Source organism: Castor canadensis, chromosome 3 (assembly GCF_047511655.1).
Source record: "Castor canadensis chromosome 3, mCasCan1.hap1v2, whole genome shotgun sequence".
Taxonomy (NCBI): Eukaryota; Metazoa; Chordata; class Mammalia; order Rodentia; family Castoridae; genus Castor; species Castor canadensis.
Window position 1 is genome coordinate 9,998,582 of NC_133388.1, and position 20,965 is coordinate 10,019,546.

At 52.4% G+C, this 20,965-nt stretch overlaps 1 protein-coding gene across 6 annotated transcripts; it reads left to right on the forward strand.

Moving 5' to 3' along the window:
- Positions 1-16: 16 nt before the first annotated feature.
- Slc25a29 (solute carrier family 25 member 29) lies at positions 17-15,053 on the forward strand. Of its 6 annotated transcripts, none has more exons than XM_074067174.1 (5): positions 17-308; positions 7,206-7,249; positions 10,711-10,781; positions 12,710-12,793; positions 13,061-15,053. In XM_074067174.1, exon 5 carries the CDS (start codon positions 13,097-13,099, stop codon positions 13,805-13,807), a length of 711 nt encoding a protein of 236 aa, XP_073923275.1. In that variant the 5' UTR covers positions 17-308; positions 7,206-7,249; positions 10,711-10,781; positions 12,710-12,793; positions 13,061-13,096; the 3' UTR covers positions 13,808-15,053. The 6 variants fall into 6 exon arrangements, with proteins under 6 accessions (XP_073923275.1, XP_073923274.1, XP_073923273.1 ...); XM_074067173.1 differs by having other exon boundaries at positions 10,715-10,781; XM_074067172.1 differs by having other exon boundaries at positions 10,711-12,793.
- Positions 15,054-20,965: the final 5,912 nt, after the last annotated feature.

Consider the following 20,965-nt stretch of genomic DNA (forward strand, 5'->3'; position numbering starts at 1 on the left):
CGCTCTGCACCCGCGGAGCTGCGGCCTGGCTAGGCGGGGCCCGCGGCCCGAGGTGAGGGACCGCAGGCAGCAAGCGGGTCGGACAGCCGGGAAGACCACGGGCTAAAGAGTCTCCACCAAGCCGTAGATCCCGGTTCCGGCCGCCCGGGTTTCGCGAGAGGAGGTGGCAGCCAGGCCCTAGCTCCAGCGCAGCACGCCGAGGGCCCCGACGGCAACCAGCGGGCCGGGGACCGGAGGAGAAAGAGGAGCAGGGGAGTCTCACCGGGGCCGAGCCATGGCGCTCGACTTCCTGGCTGGATGCGCAGGGGGTAAGGAGGCGCGCGTGGGGCCCGGGACGCCGGGATGCGGGGCCAGTTTGCCTGCCCAGTGCCCCGCCCTCTTGCTGAGGTCTCCCGGTCCGTAACATGGGGACAAATGCTCTGGTCTCCTGCGGTTTCGTGGGCAGGTGTCTTTCTGTCCTTCCGGACACGCTGGGACGGGAGGTCTGGAGTTCCGGGTAGTTCAGTGGCTTAGCGGAGGCAGGACAGCCGGAAGGATGCCGGCGCGAGGCCTGCGGACGCTGACGTCCCCTGCGCATCTCCATTGAAACGGGATCCCTTCCCCCACTGTGAGTCAGGGACTGACTCGATTTCCCTCCCCGCAGCGCCTGGGCGGAGCTGGGGCCACCGGGCGACCTCCTAGCGGGTGGCCTGACCCCAAGCGCCGAGTCACGCTTTGGCACCCCGCCACTCCCTGCCTCTCTACGCGGTTCTGTGAGCTGCTGTGGGCGAGCGGGCCGCTGTCCACCCGGTGGCGGAGTGGGCTGACGCGCTGCATGGGCAAGTCAGTGTGGCACTGGGGTTTCTCCCCCGCCTGTGACCCGAGAGAGCCCCAGTCGGTGTGCTGGTGTGCTGGCCGGGTCTGCCTGTGACCTGACTCGGGACAACGCACTTACCTGTTGACCTGTAGTTTCTCTGCTTTTATCTTATGGGTCAATTTATTCAACAGGTATTAATAGCCTGGTTTAGCCATCCTCCCTCCCTGGCAGAGAGGGCTGGCTAGTTATCCCAAGGCCCTGTCCAGTTCTGAGGTCTCTGCTTCTGTCCTCAACCACCTGCCCCACCTGCCCTTGTTCTCTCCTCTTCCTTTGCTTGTGTTTGGCTCTCATACAGCCCTCAGCGATTGGCCAGAGGAGAAGGCCCTGGAGGAAGAGCATCTAACACTGGTGTGGCCCCTGGTGGTTGATCTGTGCTGCTTCCTTCTGTCCCAGGGTGGTTGGTTGGCCTGGATGCTTGTACAGGGGCAGCATTTTTGCTGAAAGCATGTAGGAACTTCCCAGTCTGTTATCCTAAGGGGAAGCTGTGGGAGAGAGATGAAGGCCAGAGCTTTCTGTAAGTTTGGTGGGGGTTTTCTCCAAACACTGGGTGCCAGGAGGGGGCCTCTGTGAATCCTGCTTTAGCTACCCCACCTCATTCTTGCCTGTTTCCCAGCTCTTCTCTATCCACTGAAGCAGGTGGGCAGCGGGGTGGGGGTTGAGCAATCTGCTGGGGAGTATGAATTCTTTGCTCAGGGCCAGTTATAGCCTAGTCTGTGCAGGTGTTTGTGGGGGGCGGGGAGGCATAGACATAGTCATCCTAAAGCCAGGCCACCCACAATCCCCTAGATATAAGTTCAATCACTCCTTGTGCTCTGGCTCAGGTAGGCCCTCCTTGCCTGGAATGCCCTTTTGCCCATCCTTACTGGATCCACCTGGGGGAGGTCATGTCCATGCCTACTGCCCCAGGGCTGGGGATAAGACCAGGGTACCTCCCAAGCTCTGGTCTGTGCACACCCAGGGTGTGTAGTGCCCACCTACATCAAAGTTGTGCATGGTGGTGCAGGGGGCGGGGGGAGGGGGAAAGGGGGCAGGGAAGGGGCCACTAAGCATTTCCAGTAGATGAGGGTGGGAGTCATATGAGGAGTCTCTCTTGTGCTCATCCATTGAGGAGAAACCTAAATCCAGAGAAGTGGAGAGCCTAGTGCAAAATTATCCTGTGCTCCTTGAAGGGGCAGGGCCACTGGAGATCCACCCACAGTGACCTGGGTGTGTCTCAGGTTTGCCTTCTCCCTGGCATCCTCCCTCATTTAGCCAGTCCCACCCAGAGAGGCTGTACAGAGCATAGCCAGGTGGTATACACACTTTGGGATCTGGCCCCCTGAGGCTCCCTGACTGGGCCTTTCTGGTTGGGGCTCTCCACAACCTGGAGGTTCAGGATAGGACAATAGTGACACTTCTCTTTGGCGACTCCTAATTCAGATTTCCCAGGAAAGAAGATGTCCTATGGGGGTGCTTTATTGCCTTGGTATGCATCCTGCATTTAACTTCTCTGGGAGGCAGAGCAGGCACCTCGATTGACAGGTTGACAGCTTCAGGCCCTTGCCTAATAGAATGGTGGAATGCCTGTGTCTCAAATCTTGAGGCCACCATAGACTGTGGGCTTTGGATGGGGCTTGGACAAGAGGAGGGGCAGTGTCTGTGCGGTAGGAAAGATCTGTCATCCTGCTGCCTCCTCCCATCTCTGCTGTCAGGTGCCTCCAGGGTGAAGAAGGATGTTGGAGTGGGGATTGCCTCTGGCAGGAGGCATTGGCTTCTGGTGTGACTGTAGACTTGACGGCTCTCTCAGGCAGATGGTGAGGCAGGGCTTCCAGGCTCTTGGGGGACTGTGAGGTTAAAAGGGTAAGGTTCTGCAGGACTAGAGGCCTGTTGGGGCAGGCCCCTCTCCTACTTTGTTCCTGTGGTGGGCATGTTCTGGATGAAGGGACTCAGCCCACCTCCCAGCCCTGAGGGCAGGGAAACAGGTGAGGGAGAAAGTAGGAATGCTGATGTTAGCGCTTAGAGCACTTGTGTGGACTGGGGTGGAGGAGGTAAGGGGCTTTCTCCTCTTCACCTCATACATCTCTGTCCCAGAGGTGGCATTGCTGATGCCTGAGCAAGTCAGGGGCCAGAAACATGACCCCTCCCCAGAGGAAGGGAACTCTGCAGTTGGGCCTGGCCTTAAGGAACCAGAAGGTCCCCCAGCAGGTGAAGAAGGAAGGCCAAGTGGTACACTTGAAGTATGGGTGCTGGGTTTCCAAATTCCAAGGAAATGCAGATAAAGCTCAAGAAAAGAGGCTCTGGAACTAGGATCTGCAAATTCAGAAATAGTGCTGGAGTTGTAGCTCAGTGACAGTGTTGCATGCGGTTCTGGGTTCAATCCCTAGCACCACAAAACAAAACAAAAAATCCCCAGAAAATTCTAAACATGACATAAAAAAAGAGGTTGGGTTTCAGAGAGAAGAAACACAATGGTATCCAAAGAACAGAAATACAGATTGAAGTCAGGAAGGAAAAGAAGGCTTAGTAGAAAGCAAGGGACTCTGGAAGGAAAGGAGGGAGCCAATGAATAAATAGTGGAAATTTTCCTTGCCCAGAAGAGGCATGGGTTGGTGGAGTTTAAAGAAAAAGACACCCTTGGCATCCCCTGGTGACATTTCAGAAATCCACAGATAAAATCTCAGAGGCCTCCTGACAGACAGAGTAAGTACATTCTCGACAAAGGAATGCATTGGCCTCCTGACAGACAGAGTAAGTACATTCTCGACAAAGGAATGCATTGGTAGCAGATTTCTCATCAGCACTGGAAGCCAAAAAAAAAAAAGGGACTCTGCAGACCCTCCCTGGCCTGCACCCAGGAACTCTAAGCAAAGCATGAGGCTGCTCCCTGGCTGAGAAAAGAAATGTATCTTGCAGAGGTTTGGGAAGAGGGCATTTCCCCCTGTGTTAGTTATAGCTGAGGGGAATAATGGAGAAGACCCCAATCAAATAAAAGATGGGTGATCAGAGCAGAGAGCACAAGATGGAAGGAGAGTGAGTGACCAGAAACTTTGAGTCTCCTACTTTATAGGTGAAGGTCAGTGGAAGGTGGCAGGGTGGGAGCCTTCTTGGGGTGATTCTTACTGGCGTGGGGCCACAGTGGGCAGAGAGCCTGAGGGGGTGGAAGATGCTTGCCTTATTTCTATGAAATAATTAGGAGTGGTAGAAATAAGAAGAAAAGGCTTTGCTGAATTTAGGAAATTAAAAAGCAGAAATAATAAGTTGCCTGAACCTGCAAAAATGTGGAAAGGAAAAGGAATAAGTCATTCACATAAAATTAGATGGCAAACTGTCAGCTCTCTGTTGTTCAGTGAAATCTGAGACCAGCTGTAGGTAGTTTGCAAGAAACATCTAAAAGTAATAAGAAATGGTTCAAAATTAAGAGTTGGACAAAACTCAGGCCAGGTGTGGTGGTGCAGGCCTGTAATCCCAGGTACTGTGGAGGCAGGAGCATAACGTCAGGCTGGCCCAGGGAAATGCTTGAGACTCTATTTGAAAAACAAACTAAAAGCAAAAAGACTGAGGGTTCAATAGTAGAGCACTTGCCTAGTGAACGTGAGGCAGAGTTCAATCCCCAGTACCAAGTGGGAGGAGGAGAAGAGGGTGGGGAGTGGAAACAAAACTATCAGGCATGTGTAACCAACAAAGAAAGCAGGGCTGGCAAAGGCAATACCAAAGTCTGTTTAAGAACGAAAGCATGAAGCAGGGTGAAGAAAGAAGACAGGATGTGAAGAAGGTACAGTCTGCAGGGCACGTGTGGGCATCAACTGACCCAGGCTCCAGCCCATGGGAGACATGAGTGGTTGAGGAAGAGAGCACAGGGCCAGAGGGGCTCCATCCAATTCTAGCTTCATCACTTACTCCCTGGATGCTATGGATGCATTATTTCTCTGTGCCTCAGTTTCCTCATCTGAAGAGTGAGCCAATAGTCCTTTTTCAGAAAAATAAGTAGGAAGGTTAGAGCAATGTTCAGCAGATTGTAATGTCACTGTTTGCTACCCAACAAATACTAGTCGTTTTTATTATTCATAAACACTGCTAGCAATAAGAGATGTTTTTTTCAGTCCTAGAGATCAAAACTAGGGCCTCCTGCATGCTAGAATGTGTGCCCCATGCTGAGCACAGATGTGTGCATGAAGTTCTGGGAGGATTCGTGGGAGTACCAGTTACTTAAGCTTCACTGAGCCTCAGTTTTCTGCTTCTGTGAAATGGGGTGATTAGTCTGCCGTACAGTGGAGATTCACAGAGAAGTTTATGACCTACATGGCCTGCAGGACTCTGAGAACTTTTTATTTATTTATTTATTTTTGCAGTACTGGGGTTTGAACTCAGGGCCTACACCTTGAGCCACTCTGCCAGCCCTTTTTTTTTTTTTTTTAATTTTTATTGTTTTATTATATGTGCATACAATGCTTGGGTCATTTCTCCCCCCTGCCCCCACCCCCTCCCTTACCACCCACTCCGCCCCCTCCCTCTCCTACCCACCCCCTCGATACCCAGCAGAAACTATTTTGCCCTTATCTCTAATTTTGTTGAAGGAGAGTATAAGCAATAATAGGAAGGAACAAGGGTTTTTGCTGGTTGAGATAAGGATAGCTATACAGGGCATTGACTCACATTGATTTCCTGTGCATGTGTGTTACCTTCTAGGTTAATTCTTTTTGATCTAACCTTTTCTCTAGTTCCTGGTCCCCTTCTCCTATTGGCCTCGGTTGCTTTTAAGGTTATCTGCTTTAGATTCTCTGTGTTGAGGGCAACAAATGCTAGCTAATTTATTAGGTGTCTTACCTATCCTCACCCCTCCCTTGTGTGCTCTCGCTTTTATCTTGTGATTAAAGTTCAGTCCCCTTGTTGTGTTTGCCCTTGATCTAATGTCCGCATATGAGGGAGAACATACAATTTTTGGTCTTTTGGACCAGGCTAACCTCACTCAGAATGATGTTCTCCAATTCCATCCATTTACCAGCGAATGATAACATTTCGTTCTTCTTCATGGCTGCATAAAATTCCATTGTGTATAAATACCACATTTTCTTGATCCATTCGTCAGTAGTGGGGCATCTTGGCTGTTTCCATAACTTGTCTATTGTGAATAGTGCCGCAATAAACATGGTTGTGCAGGTGCCTCTGGAGTAACCTGTGTCACAGTCTTTTGGGTATATCCCCAAGAGTGGTATTGCTGGATCAAATGGTAGATCAATGTTTAGCTTTTTAAGTAGCCTCCAATTTTTTTTCCAGAGTGGTTGTACGAGTTTACATTCCCACCAGCAGTGTAAGAGGGTTCCTTTTCCCCACATCCTCGCCAACACCTGTTGTTGTTGGTGTTGCTAATGATGGCTATTCTAACAGGGGTGAAGTGGAATCTTAGTGTGGTTTTAATTTACATTTTCTTTATTGCTAGAGATGGTGAGCATTTTTCACGTGTTTTTTGGCCATTTGAATTTCTTCTTTTGAGAAGAAGAAATTTAGTTCACTTGCCCATTTCTTTATTGGTTCATTAGTTTTGGGAGAATTTAGTTTTTTAAGTTCCCTATATATTTTGGTTATCAGTCCTTTGTCTGATGTGTAGCTCTGCCAGCCCTTTTTTTTGGTGATGGGTTTTTTTGAGATAGGGTCTCTTGGACTATTTGCCCGGTCTGGCTTGGAACGGCCAACCTCCTGATCTCTGCGTCCTGGGTAGTTAGGATTACAGGTGTGAGCCACCGGCGCCCGGCTCTCAGTGGAGCTCTGAACTGATGAATAACTTATGCGTGACTGCAAAATTCCAAGCCACCTCCCTGGGTTTGAGGCGGCCCCCACTGGAAAATGGCTTAAGGTCCTGGGTTCATCGTTTCCTAGGGGTCATTAATCTTCATGGCTGCCCTGGGGAAGGCATATAAGTGGGAAGGCAGAAGCCATACCATCTTCACAGGTGAAGAGAGGCTCAGACACTGAGACCCTTGTGAGCTTGCCCTGCTGATAAGTAGCAGAGGGAAAATTCACATCTGCTAATGGGCTAACCCCCAATTCTAAAGTCCCTGGAGCCTCCTGCTCATGCCAGGAGGTGTTTAGAGCAATGGAACATCCCAGAAACTGTGTGCGAAGCCTCCTAGGGGTCAACTGATGGCTGTTACACACATGACCTGCAGCTCACTGCAGGGTAAGCAAAGACACACAGCATGGAGCTGGGCTTGACCTTGGGTCACCAGATGGAGGATTATAGGAACTCCTGGGATGTGCCCAGGACCCAGCAGGTCCCTTTCCCACTGCCCAATCCTCCTTGGCAGAACCCCAGCTGCCCAGCTCCCTGCAAGGTTCCAAGGCTTTTGGTCATAAGTGTCTTTTCTCCCTGCAGGTGTTGCAGGTGTGCTTGTGGGACACCCCTTTGACACCGTCAAGGTGAGTCTCTTGTCAATGTTTTATTCTCAATCCCTTGCTTAGGTGCAGATGTTGGAGACTGCCTCAGGGTCAAATTCAAGGTCTTGCCCCAGATTTTTAGAGTAAAGGTAGAATGAGAGCATCTCCCGGATGCCCAGGTGGGCAGCTGCTTTTCCATTGAACTGAGTTGACTCGACTGGGCTTGTTCCTACAGCTCCCAGCTGGGGCTGAACTGCATGTTGGGTTCACAACCAAGTTCATTCTCAGGCTTGGCCAGCAAAGGCATTTCCCCTAACATGATCCTCTTGGAGCAGGGACTGTTCCTGAATCCTGGTATGTACCTGCAAGGTATCTGGCCACGGACCTAAGGAACACCCCTGTCTTGGGGCCTGGATTTTGGGAACAAGGCCCTGGGGCACATGCTCAGTTAGCCAGTTCCTCCTCCATATGTCCCACACCTCTATAAACTGGAGTTACAGCTTCTCAGACACACAACAGAAACCAAGAGATCCACATCCTCCAGGAGGAGGTTCCCACATAAGTTTTCCCCTTTGGCTAGGGTTTTCTGTGCTCAAGCTACCCACATCAGGACCCTTCCATGCCATTTCCCAGGACCCAGGACAGGCTGTGAGCCAGACCTTCTGTATTTGCTACACACCCTGAACTTGGCTCTTTTTACTACATTGGTGAGGGCAGAGCTGGAGGCAAGACACGTCATCCTGAGCTGGGTTAAGGTGGACTTCCTGTCTCCTTTTTATTCAGTGAACCAGGTGTTTATTGGCAAAGAAAATAGCTCATTAATTCAGGGCTAGGATTTCCTCCAGCACAGGTATGAGGGCCTGGCCTTTTGCACTGGCTTTGACCTTAAAAAGTTCTGTCCCTGGTCCAGGCCTCCACTGCCAGCTGGTTTACTGCCTGACCTTGCACCAGTCCCTGGGTCTCTGGGCCCAGATGTTCTCATCTGCAAAATGAGGGGTTGAATGAGATTGTCAAGGCTCCTGGTGGTGCCTGGTGCTCACCAGAATAGCTTGTGTCAGATTATTGCAAGTTATGGAAGGCACAAATCACTACAGCAGGCAGATCTGGGGAGCAGGCTGAAGGGCAGGCTTTCTTGGCAAGCTGTGGTCCCTGAGTTCCTTGTACAGGGTGAGGCCCTGGCAGTGTCTGTCCACGAGGCCACCTGCCATGCCAACGCTCTGCCTGGCCAGGCCCCCTATGATGCTGCCCACAGACTGGAGCAGTCCAGGACAGCCTGGCAGTATCCTCCTTGCACTGTGTTTGTATCTTGTGGTCATGTGTTTCACAGCTGTGTGCAGCCAAGAGCCTTGGACTTACTTCCTCCATCTAGCTCTGGAGGTCGGGCCTCTCTGAGCTGACTTGGCAGGGCTTGGCCAGGTTCTGCAGGCTCCCACCAGGCCCACTCAGACTGGCAAGCACTTTTGTCCTGGTGTCTCCAGCTCCTCTGGGCTGCTGCCCCCATGGCTGCACCCCTGCAGTTATTCATGTGCTGATGCCTCTCCACCGCCTCCACTTCCACACCTAGGGGGTGGCCTTTGAGAATAATCCATTCATGCCTTCCCCCACACCACACACGTACCCCATGGCCGCTGGCATCTCATTTGGGCAAACCTGCCTTTAAAAGCCAAGCTATTTATTATGAAGGGAAGGAAACCTGTCCCTCTGTCCCCACCCACTGCCACCTGCTGTGACTTTGGGCGTATCTGATGTCCATTCACCCAGTTCACTTTGTCACCAATGGCCTTGTTTTTACTGTCTACCAGTGTCAAAGTTAAACATTCTCAGCAAAAGAAACCTGGGAAATACAAAAGTCAATCATTTCATCCCCAGGTTTCCGTTTTCCAGTTTGTGTATTGCCTTCAGAATCCAGGCTCCAAGGCTCTAAGTCTCATTTTGTTTTGTTTGGTTTGATGGGTCTCACTGTTTAGCCAGGCTGGCCTTGAACTCTTGATTTTCCCACTTCAGCCTCCTCAGTGCTAGTTACCGGCATGTACTACAATGCCTAGCATGAGGCATCTTTCTTTCTTTTTTTTTTTTGGTGGTGCTGGGGTTTGAACTTGGGGCTAGGCAGGTGCTCTTAGCACTTGAGCCACTCCACCAGCCCAGGATATCTTTTAAATGTGTTTTAGTCATCACGTATATACACATTTCTTTTTGACTTTGTATTACAAAAGTCATACAGGTTGTAAAAAAAATAGATAACCATAATGAATACACGAACTAAAAAGAAAAATGTCATGCTTCCTATGGCCTTTCTCCAACCCTGTGAGTGATGTCTGCTGAAAAACAGCAACATGCATAGGTCTTACACACTCCTTGCTTTTGGCAGGAATGGATTCACTCCATATTGCTGCAGTTACTCTCTCTCTCTCTTTCTCTCACTGTGTATCTGTGTCTATGTTCTAGCTTAGTCTGCTGAATGAGTGATACCATCCTTTTTTGTTTTGTTTTCTTGTGGTGCTAGGGATGGAACCCAGGGCTTTGCTCATGCTAAGCAAGCACTCTACCGCTAAGCTATATCCCCAGCCCTCAGTTTTTGCTTTTAATTGAAATTTAACCTGCATTGGAGAGCATGTCTTTAGCCAGGCATGTTGGCTCATGCCTGTAATCTCAGCACTAGGGAGGATGAGTTAGGAGGATCATAAGTTCCAGGCCAACCTGAGCTATACAGTGACACTCTGTCTCAAGAAAAAGGAAACACAACAACAAAAAATCCTAGCAACAGCCTGGTGAGGTAGCTTATGACAGTAATACCAACTACTTGAGAGGCAGAGATAGGAGATTGCAGTTCAAGATGGGAGAAAAGTTAGACCCTATTTCAAAGAACAAGCCACACATGGTGGGACATTCTATAGCCTCAGCTATATAGGAGGTGTAGATAGGAGGTTTCTATTCCAAGGCCAGTTGGACCCTGTCACAGATCCTAAGTGTTCACATGTGTGTGTCATCACAAGCACACACCTGGGTGACCCCTACCTGGAGAAGACCAAGATGGTCTGCCCCTGGAACCCTCACACCTACATCCTCTCTCTCTCCAGTTTCCAAGGTGTCCACTGTCCTCATCCCTGAGGCCATGAGTCCCCTTCATATAACTGACACTGTACTTTGGAATATATTTGGGGGATGCCCATGGTTCCTGGCCACCATGCTTTCCCATGAGTGGAATTTTCAGAGTTTATTCCTCTAAGCCCTTGAGCCTGAAAGTACCAGATTTGGTTTTCCTCTGTCACATCCAGAACCACAGCCATTGTCCTCAGGCACACCCCCTTCCCATGAAGTTCTGTAGGAAGGTAGCATTCTGTGTCTAACCTCACCAGGCATCGCAGTAATCAGGGACATGCCATCAGGGAGCAGTCACCTTGACAAGGACTAACTGACCATCACTGGGTGGGCGGGCCAGCCAAGGGCTGGGCGCCTGCATGTGATGTTGACATTTGTGTTCTTTAACGCTTTGCTGTCCTGAGCTAGGGGCCACCTGTCAGTAGCAAAGTGCAACTTTGTTGCAGATGCGCGGAAGCCTCACCTGGGAGCTCTAGTGAGTACAGACCAGGTGATCCTCTTCCTGGTCCTCGCCCACACCCACACCCCCCCTTCAGAGTTCCCACGCCTGGCAGGGGCAGGGAGGGCATGAGGCAAACTGGCCTCATAGGTCCTGGGCTGGGGGCTCCATTTGGGCTGGTGTAGAAGAGTTGGCCCCTTGTGGATATGGGGGAGAGGGGATCTTTGTGTGGGCGTCTCCCAGCCCTGTGTGTAAACAGTCACGTTCCCAGGGATTCATGCTTTCCATCCATCCTCAGATGTCATCCCAAGACGTTAAGAGCCTCAACTCTAGGCATTACAGGGCACGTTTCACCCCATACATGGTCCCCCAGACTCCCAGGCAGTGGGGGTTCCTTACAGGTCCAGGCTCTGCCTGTTGGAGGAGTCCAGTTGGGCTAAGCCTGACATCTGAGCTGCCTGGACCTGGGCACTCAACATTGTCTGTGCTATGCAGAGAGTTAAAGATGCCATTCAAAGCGTGACCATGGAAGGGACAGCTCCACTTCACAGCAGTTATGCCAGCAGCCCTCTTAGTGCCAGAGCTGGGCTGCAGGAGGATAGAAGTGTCCCAGTAGAGGCCCCAGGACTTTGAAGGGAGAGAGAAACCTCATGTCACAGAGACTTGGCCCAAGCTGGGCTCATGGTGTTAGTATCTGATTAAGGCCCAATGAGGGGTTTTGCTTTTCTCCTCTGAAAATCCCCTTCTCCCTGTCAAGTACTGGCAGAGCTGGATGGCCAAGTTATGAAGTGCTGAGGGGAGCTGCTACCAGGCACACCTGTGGCCAGCAGCTCCTCAGCAGTGGTTACTCTGTGGCGGTCCCTTGGGCAGAGATGGAACATTTTTTTCCTAATAACACTTTTGTGTGACTACATTCCCCAGTGGGAGTCCACCGCTCTGGTGGAGAGAATTGGACAAGGTTCCAGGGACTGCTTGGCTGTTCCCCATGAGAGCATTCCCCAGCAGCACCCCCACCTGCCCTCACCTCCACCAACAGCCACCCCTGCCTCTGGAGAAGACAGCGTTGACAGCGTTGGCCATGTTACAGAGCACCTCTGAGCTTTGGTCTTCCCATGTTGGAACTGAGTCCACCTCACTGGGGGCTCCAATGCCCAGGGAGAATGAGGGCAAGGCCCCAGCTCCCGTGCTGCAGGCACAGAGAGTGCTCACCCTGTGCCCTGGCTGCAGTAACAATCATTTTGGAGTCTGAGCCAAGGGAATCAGCTCCTGAGGATGTGATTTGACCTAGTTTCCACCATCCCAGTGGCTCGGAGTCAAGTTCAGAGAGTATCCCTCCCACTGTGCAACTGCAGAGCCTGTGTTTCAACAGCAGAGATAGGCTCTCATCAACAAAGAGCCCTTTGACACACGAGAGGGCCTGATCCGTGTCTCTGGCCCCAGAGTTGCTGCTGTGGGTCTCCAGGAAGACTGTCAGTCATTCTGTCTCTGTTGTTGACTCACAGTCACAGCTCTCACAAGGAACTTCTGGCAGGAATCAGGCCGGAGTGGAGCTGTGACCCATTGCTGCTGACACCTGTTGCCCCACTGCCTGCCCCGATGAGGAAAGTCAGTGATAGGACACCAAGTGGCAAGGCTTTTTGGCCTCAGCCATGGTTTGGGACATTAGCGATTCAGTGGGATGACAGATGTCACCCAAACAACAGGTTGGCCCTGTTGTAATTCCCTACTGTAATGCACTGTGCTGTGTGGTGAAGATGAGGCTCCACTCAATTTGTCTGGGATCTTGGGGACCTCCTAGTCCATCTGCAGCTAGCCATGCTTGTAGCTATTTGCCCACAAACACCCAAACCAGCCCCTCCATAGAATCCCCAAAACTACTCGACTCCCTGCCTCGTGTGCACCAGGCCAGGGGAACTGGGTGCTGTGGCCACACCCATTGCCTCTCACTGGGCCGGTCCTTGCAGGTGCGGCTGCAGGTGCAGAGCGTGGAGAAGCCCCAGTACCGTGGGACGCTGCACTGCTTCCAGTCCATCATCAAGCAGGAGAGTGTGAGTGGCCTTGGGCCTCTGGGATGCCACCACTTGCAGGCCAGGGTGCCAGAAAAGATCCTGGGTGACTGAAGGGAATCAGGGCTTGGGAAGTGTGGAGTGGTGACTGCCTGGGCCTTTCAGATTAAGGACTGTTCTGATGAGAATCTGCTTGGTCCTCATGAGCAGCTGGGGTGGGCTGGGGCTGCCCCTGCTGCAAAGAGGGCTGGGGAGATGAGCTAGGCAGCCAGTGCCCTGCCAACCCTGATGGCATATCTGTCCCCACAGGTGCTGGGCCTGTACAAAGGCCTGGGCTCACCCCTCATGGGGCTCACCTTCATCAACGCACTGGTGTTTGGGGTACAGGGCAACACCCTCAGAGCCCTGGGCTGCGACTCCCCGCTCAACCAGTTTCTGGCAGGCGCTGCAGCAGGTGCCATCCAGTGTGTCATCTGCTGCCCCATGGAGTTGGCCAAGACGCGGCTGCAGCTGCAGGACACGGGCTCCGTGCGCACCTACAAGGGCTCCCTGGACTGCCTGGCTCAGATCTACCAGCAGGAGGGTCTGCGCGGGATCAACCGTGGCATGGTGTCCACGCTGCTGCGGGAGACACCCAGCTTCGGGGTCTACTTCCTCACCTATGACGTGTTGACACGCGCCCTGGGCTGCGAACCAGGGGACCGGCTACTGGTGCCCAAACTGCTACTGGCAGGAGGCACGTCAGGCATCATGTCCTGGCTGTCCACCTACCCAGTAGATGTGGTCAAGTCACGGCTACAGGCTGACGGGCTACAGGGTGCCCCGCGCTACCGAGGCATCCTTGACTGCGCACACCAGAGCTACCAGGCAGAGGGCTGGCGTGTGTTTACGCGTGGACTGGCCTCCACCCTGCTGCGTGCCTTCCCGGTCAATGCTGCCACCTTCGCCACCGTGACAGTGGTGCTCACCTATACACGGGGCGAAGACAACCGATCAGAGGGTGAGGCTACGTCCACTGCCCCGCGGCCAGCCCTGGCCCAGCCATCTAGTCTGTGATGGTTGTCTTCACCCTCCCTCCCCAGGGTGGCTTTGCTGAAACAGACAAAGAGGTAAAGCGGCCCCTTAGCAGATCTTCCTGCTCACCAGAGGGTGCCCTCGGCTGGGAACTTTGTTAATCAACTGTGAAATGGGGACTCGCATACAGTCAGGAAGTCATAAACGTCAGGGGCAATACCCCTGCAGCCCAGCACTGGCTTACCAGTGCTCTGTGCCTGGAACTGTCACTCAGGATCTCCTCCAAACAGCCAGACACTCCAGTTTAGCCTCCCACTCTCTGCCTCCAAGGGGTCTCTGATGAGCCACCAACAGGCTCCCAGGGACTGGCCAGCTCCCCAGATCTTCTACTTGCCAGAGCTCCAGGGAGACCTTGGCCACCTCTCTTGTCTTTTTAGTGACAAAGGGTCTCTTGGAGCACTCCTGGTGGAACAGAATAAAGTCCTCTACCTGTGCACCCAGCTGTTCACCTCCCACTGCAGAGTAACCCAGGCCCCTGGGTGAGGGAGCAGACAGGTCAGTAGGATGAGGACACCACAGTGAAGTAAGTTGTGATATGGCTGTGACAAGGAGAAGTCCTTTCACCTGGGCCTCAGGCTACTGTTCTGTAAAAGGGGTTAGCTGATGTCTGGGTCACTCCCACCAGCCAACGGCTCAGGAGAGAGCAGTGTGGTATCCACAGGCTGAAGAGCTTGGATCACCAAGCCAAAGGTCTACTTCTCTGATCCCCAGCAATAGTGTCTCTCCAGGTATTCTGGTCTCCCTAGTGCCTAATGTTCCTGTGAGGACACAGATTGGGCCCCTCCAAACTGAGGAATGTGACAAGCACTCTCAGGAGGCAGCTTGTGCCTAGCAAAGATAAGACTCCAGCTCTGTGCACCCCAGGGTCATTTCTGGAAATAAAGTCTTCATTGTTTCTGAGTGAGTGAGTTGGCTCCTCTGCGCATTGTGCCAGGGACTTCATTTGGCCTTCCTGTGCGGCTCAGGAGAGAGCAGTGTGGTATCCACAGGCTGAAGAGCTTGGATCACCAAGCCAAAGGTCTACTTCTCTGATCCCCAGCAATAGTGTCTCTCCAGGTATTCTGGTCTCCCTAGTGCCTAATGTTCCTGTGAGGACACAGATTGGGCCCCTCCAAACTGAGGAATGTGACAAGCACTCTCAGGAGGCAGCTTGTGCCTAGCAAAGATAAGACTCCAGCTCTGTGCACCCCAGGGTCATTTCTGGAAATAAAGTCTTCATTGTTTCTGAGTGAGTGAGTTGGCTCCTCTGCGCATTGTGCCAGGGACTTCATTTGGCCTTCCTGTGAGACTCGTGGCTCTGTGGTCTGTGCCCTGGGGGAGGTCAAGGGTAACCTGAGCGACTGTCTTCCTCATCTCCAGGGTGGGACTGGAGCACTGTGTGACATAAAGCCACAAGCACGCGAGGCTGAATCCCATCCCTTTAGTAGGTATCTCTTTTTTTTTTTTTTTTGTGGCACTGGGATTTGAACTAAGGACCTCATGCATGCTAGGCAAGCATTTTAGTAGGTATCTCTTGGATGCCATCATCCCAGCAGTGGGAGGCTTGTGGTGGGGACATAGCGGGGATACTGGGGTGGAGAATGTCAGGGGCCCCCAAGGAGGGAGGGTCTGAGTGGAGCTGTTCATCTCCCGGACTGCTAGTGCATGACCAGGCTCTACTCAGCCAAGGAGAGTCAGCTTCCAGGAAGAGGCCTGCTGGTTTGCCAAAGGCAGTCTCCCTGCCTCCCTGCCCAGCTCTGCTCCACCTCAGCCGGCACTGAAAGCACCCCTTTAGTCCTCAGTGCCAGCCTGTGAGGTCAGCCCTAGAGGCCCAGTTTTTTGGGCAGGAGGCCAGAAAGGGGTGGCTGCTGACTCTTGGGGTCCCCCTGGCCTCTTTCTTGTAAAAGAAACCGAGGGAGGATCCCTGGCTGGCAAGTGCAGAAGGCCCTTCCCTGGCTCTCTCCCAGCCGAGTGGCCTTGGACAGAGCCTTCCTTTCTGTGAGTCTAAGTGGCTACATCTTGAAGGGGCATCCTGAGTAGGGCTTGTGGCCACAGTGTCCTCAAGGTCCCCGTCACTCTTGATCTCTCCACACCAGGGCTCTCTGGAAAGGTTCCAGCATGACCCTTCCTATAACCTGATCTGAGCAGGACTATTTCATGAGGTGCTGATTCCAGGGCTGCTTCAAGTGCTTAGGGCTCATGTCCCTGTGGGACAAAACAAGCCCTCTGAGTGGGGAAGGATGTGACAAAGTGACTTGGGGGTGCACTCTGCTGCAACCCAGTTCCATGAATTCATATTGGTAGCTCAAAATTGGCCATGACAGGAGCAAAACATGGAGAAATCGGCAAATGCTACAAAGCAGGGTCCCTCACTTCCACCTCAACAGGTGACCACTAAACGTCACCCACAAACCCAGGGTGAAGGGAGCAGTGGTGTTTTAATTTATTTTACATTTTATTTTGTCCCTGATTTAAACTTATAGGAATAAGTACTATGAAGTTGGGTTTTTGTTTGTTTGTTTTTGTTTTCCTGGGTTTTCTTTTGCGGTTCTTGGGTTTGAACTCAGTGCTATACCACTTGAGCCACACTCCTAGTCCTGTATGAAGGCTTTTAAAGAACAAACTGCACACAACTGAGGCTGAGCAGTGAGGAGGAAACCTCCCTGAGACAGGCTCTGGGGCAAGTTCACCTCTAGTTCCTGGGCCATCTCAGCTCATCTGGACATGTCTGTCCCAGCATATGAGAACAGCTGTGCCCCACCAAGCATGGCCGAGGTTCTCGCTGTGCTGTTCCCTGCATTTTGTGTGTGTGTGTGTGTGTGTGGTACTTTTTTTTTTTTTTTTATGGTATTGGGGTTTTTACTCACACTTGCTAGGCAGGCGCTCTACCACTTGAGCCAATCCACCAACCCTGTTCTCTGCTTTTATCACTTAACTGACATCTTGGGGAGTGGGTTAGGTCCCTAGGGCTGTGGTAACAAATCCCACAAACTGTGTGGCTAAGAAAACAGGCTCTTCCCTCACAGTTCTAGAGTTCAAAACCCAGGTGTCCGGGTTGTTTCCACATAAAGGTTCTGAGGGACAAACTTCTTCGCTCTCCCCACTTTGAGTGGTGGCTGACACACCCCCTGGTGCCCTTGGCTTACAGATATCTAACTCCAGTTGCTGCCTTTGCCACACAGGGCCTTCTGGGGCTGGGGATTGGGTCTTTGTCTTTTTTTCTGAGGATAACAGTCACGAATTGAGTTAAAGGCTCACCCTACTCATCCTGATCTCATAAAAACATCGTCAAAGACCTTGTTTCCAAATAAGGTCAGTCACAGGTGTCTGGGGTTAAGACTTCGGTACCTCTTAAAATTCAACCAGGAGTCAGTCCTTACCAGGGTGTGTGAATTGGCCATGATCTTAACAGTTTCATTCCACTGGGCTCCTGAATTTCCTTGTCTAGTTGGATCTGAGAGTCACTAAGAAGTGTCTGAGCTGAATCTTAGAGGAAAAGCTGCAGCTGGCTGAGCCTGGGGGCCAGTGAGGCTATAGCTGACCGAGTGGATGTAGTCCAGGGCAGGAGAAGGGCAGTGTGGCCTGCCGCAGGGACCAGGAGAACAGCGAGGCCAGTAAAGGTAGAGAGGGCCACCCAGCAGTGCCTTGACAGAACTTCCTTAGACCAACTTCACATCCATCCTGCCCTTCTTTTCTAATAGAATCCCAATCTAAAGCTGGGCAAAGTGGCCACATGCCTCTAATTCTAGCATTCAGGAGACTGAGGCTGGAGGATCATGAGTTCAAGGCCAGCCTGGGCTACCCAGCAAGACCTTGTCTCCAAAGAGAAAAATGCAAACAAGCAACTCACCTTCTCGACTCCGCTGCGGCTAGAGTTGGTCACGTGTCCCTGAGGTAGCTAGAGGCAGGCTGCTGAGATGAACTTAAGTGACTGTGGGGTTTCTGAGAAAGCCTTGTAAAACAGAGAAATGTTCCGGGCACATCCCTTCACCTCTGACCCCCCTGACCCTGCTCTCTTCCCACTGAAACAAGGAGACTGGACTTGGTGGCTTGCAGAAGGCCAGTGATAGCCCCCTTGCCTGACACACTGTTCCCTGGCTTCTCTGTCATATGCAGCCAAACAGATCATGTGGTGCAGAGCTGGGGGGTTATTTTATTGCATTTGGTGGCCATTGGCAGCTTTTACCCATGAAGTGACAGGGGTTGGTTTTTGCTTTAAAGATACTACAGAAGCTGGGTGCCGGTAGCTCACACCTGTAATCCTAGCTACTCAGGAGGCAGAGGTCAGGAGGATCAAGGTTCGAGGCCAGCCTGGGCAAATAGTTTGCTTGACCCTGTCTCAAAAAAACCCTTCGCAAAAAAAGAGGTAGTGGAGTGGCTCAAGGTGTAGGCCTTGTGTTCAAGCCCTATTATAACAACAACAAAAAAAAAAAAAAAAAAAAAAACTACAGGAAGTTGTGAGGCAAGTGGACCCAAAGTAAGGACAGAGGCCCAGGGGCTACCTGGGGGTGTTAGTCAAAGGCCAGGAACTGAGTGCTCCAGGGCAGTCATGTGACTGCTCCAGGTGCTAGAAATCAAACCCCGGAGATACATGGTTCTCATGTGGCAGGAGCCAGTCTCAGACCTTAGCAAGAGCGGGAACCTTCTTTGCAGCTCCTTCATTGGCCCCTCAGGGAGAGGGATATGAGGGGCATAGCAGCAGTGGCTGCCTCTGGGAGGGGACTAGGAGACTCCAAACCTAGAAGGGCAGCCAGCAAGGCTGGGCCCACCGAAGGCTAGAGCTGAAGGCCCCAGGAGGATTCAGGCCAAGCTGCACCCTCATCCGCCCACCCACAAAGCAACTGGGGGGAAACTGAGTCTGAACCTGAGAGACATTTTCTTAATTTCTCCCAGGTGAGAAGCTTGTTCTGTCTACAGGCTGACCCCTGTCCCAGTGTAAGGAGCCCACACACAGATTCCTCTGGCCTTCAAGTGCATGGAGTGGAGCCTCCTGCCATGCTTTTCCCTAGCCTGAGCCTTCAGTGAGTTGTTTCTCATGAAATGAAAAGCACCGTGGGACAGGTGTGGCGGCACACACCTATATTTGGGAGACATGGAGGCAGGAAGATCTCAAGTTTGAGGTCAGCCTGAGCTACAGAGTGAGTTTGAGGCCAGACTGGGGTACACAGTACGACCTTGTTTAAAAAAAAAAACCACTTGTGACCCCACACAAGCCCCCATGCTGGAAAGATTTTGTGACTGTAGGGACAGTGGCTTAATATCCCTATAAGGTCACTGCCATATTCCCATTGTACAGGAAGGTGTCAATGGAGGAAGCCCCGTTTGAAGCTGGGACCAGAACTCACTACCCTCACTATACAGTCATCATTGCTGTGGCAGGAGTGTCCAGACCAGAGTTGGCCTGAGTGGGTCCCCTAGGTTCCCAGGCAGCTGACAGGCACGCTCTGTGGCTTGCCCATCTCTAGACACTGTAGAGTGACAGTTCAAGCACAAGACACGGGGCATTCAAAGGCTGGGGACAGGGTCAGGCTCCAGGCTGTGTACTTGCCGGTCTCACCCTGGACCTCATGGCACCCATCTGCCCACGGAGTGGGCTGGGTCTAGAGTTCACTTCCAGGCACCAGGGAAGGCCTAGCTGGGCTTTGTCCATCTTGACTAGGGCATTCCCATAGAAGAGCCAGTAGCTTCACAGGGTGGCCCAATGCCTAGGTGCCCCCTGCTCAGCCTCACTCTCCTCCAGCTCCACTTCTCCGTGGCCACCTTGCTTTAAAAAGACACTTTCAAGCCATGCCCTCTGACACCACTCAGCTGTAATGATGCTCCACAAAGTCTGAATGAACAAACAAGTTCAAGAGTTTCAGCCTGAATGTCCACCTGGATGGAGACATTCTTCACAGCAGGGACCAGGATGGAAGTGAACACAAACAAACATGACGATCTCTGTTTGATATGGTGACAGTATTTGTTCTGTCTTGAATGAATAAATGAATGAAAGGGAAGGAAGGTACAGAGGCTGCTGTGCACAGCCAAAGCTGGGCTTCACCTGGCAAGTACAGAGAGGGGCTAGGGAAGGCAAAACTGTGAAGTAAGGTCATTGTCAGGGTGCAGACAAGGAAGAAGTGATTGGCTGGGGAGGGAGGGGGGCACAAACCTTGACTGGTAAATCTGGAGAGGGGCTGGAATGTGGCCTGGGGAGTGGACATCAGTATTTCCCAGGTATGACAGTGGAGGATCTCCACCCACTATTCTGTTATGAAGGTGTTTCCATCCATTTACTGGTGCTATGAAAAACAAAATACCTGAGACAGGATACATTAAGAAAAATAAGAGGTTTATTTAGTTCACAAATTGGAGGCTGAAAAGTCCAAGGTCTGTTTGGCCTCTGGCGAGGGCTCCTTGGCTTCAGGACTATGTGGTACAGAGGAGGGAAGGGAAATGGCCCCTGCAGAAGGGGCCAAATGCATGGGGTAGCCTTGCTTTGTAAAACCTACTCGAGAGAACTGGGGTCCCATGAGAACTACATCCCTACCAGGGCAGCACCCCCATGACCTACCCAGCCCCAACTAGGCCTCTTAAAGGTTCCACCACCTCCACTGCTGCCCTGCGGACCAGGCCTGTAGTAACACATGAACCTTAGGAGTTCCAATCACACCCAAACCCCAGCAGAGAGGGAGACATAAAAGGCAGTGCTTGGAGGCACTGGGCCTCATCCTGTCTCTCCTCCCTCCCCCAACCCTGCCAACACCAGATTTTAACTCCAGGGCAGCCTGGCTCCCGGCTCCCACTGGTCTGGGGGTGCACAGGGTCTCCCTTTCAGAAGGGCCCTCCTGGAATGTGCCCCCCTACATGGGCTTCACAGAGCTGCCTCTTCTACCTGGATCCTCGAGGGCTGGCCCAGGCCACGGGGCCGCTGCCTCAGGTGAGACCGACCCTACTTGGGGTGACGCCAAGCTCCCCGGGTCCCCAGGCCTGAACTGCCAGGCCGGCGCGCTCCCAGCCGGGCCCCGTCTTGCCCAGACTTCCGGCTCACAGCCCACCCTGCGGGGCGCATTTAGGGTCGCGGGCGGCGGAAGGGATGGACCCCTGGCCGCGTGGCTGATAGGCGGAGGGCAGGAGCCGGGTCGCCGCGCGCACGCGCACACCCGCCACCCATAGTGCCCT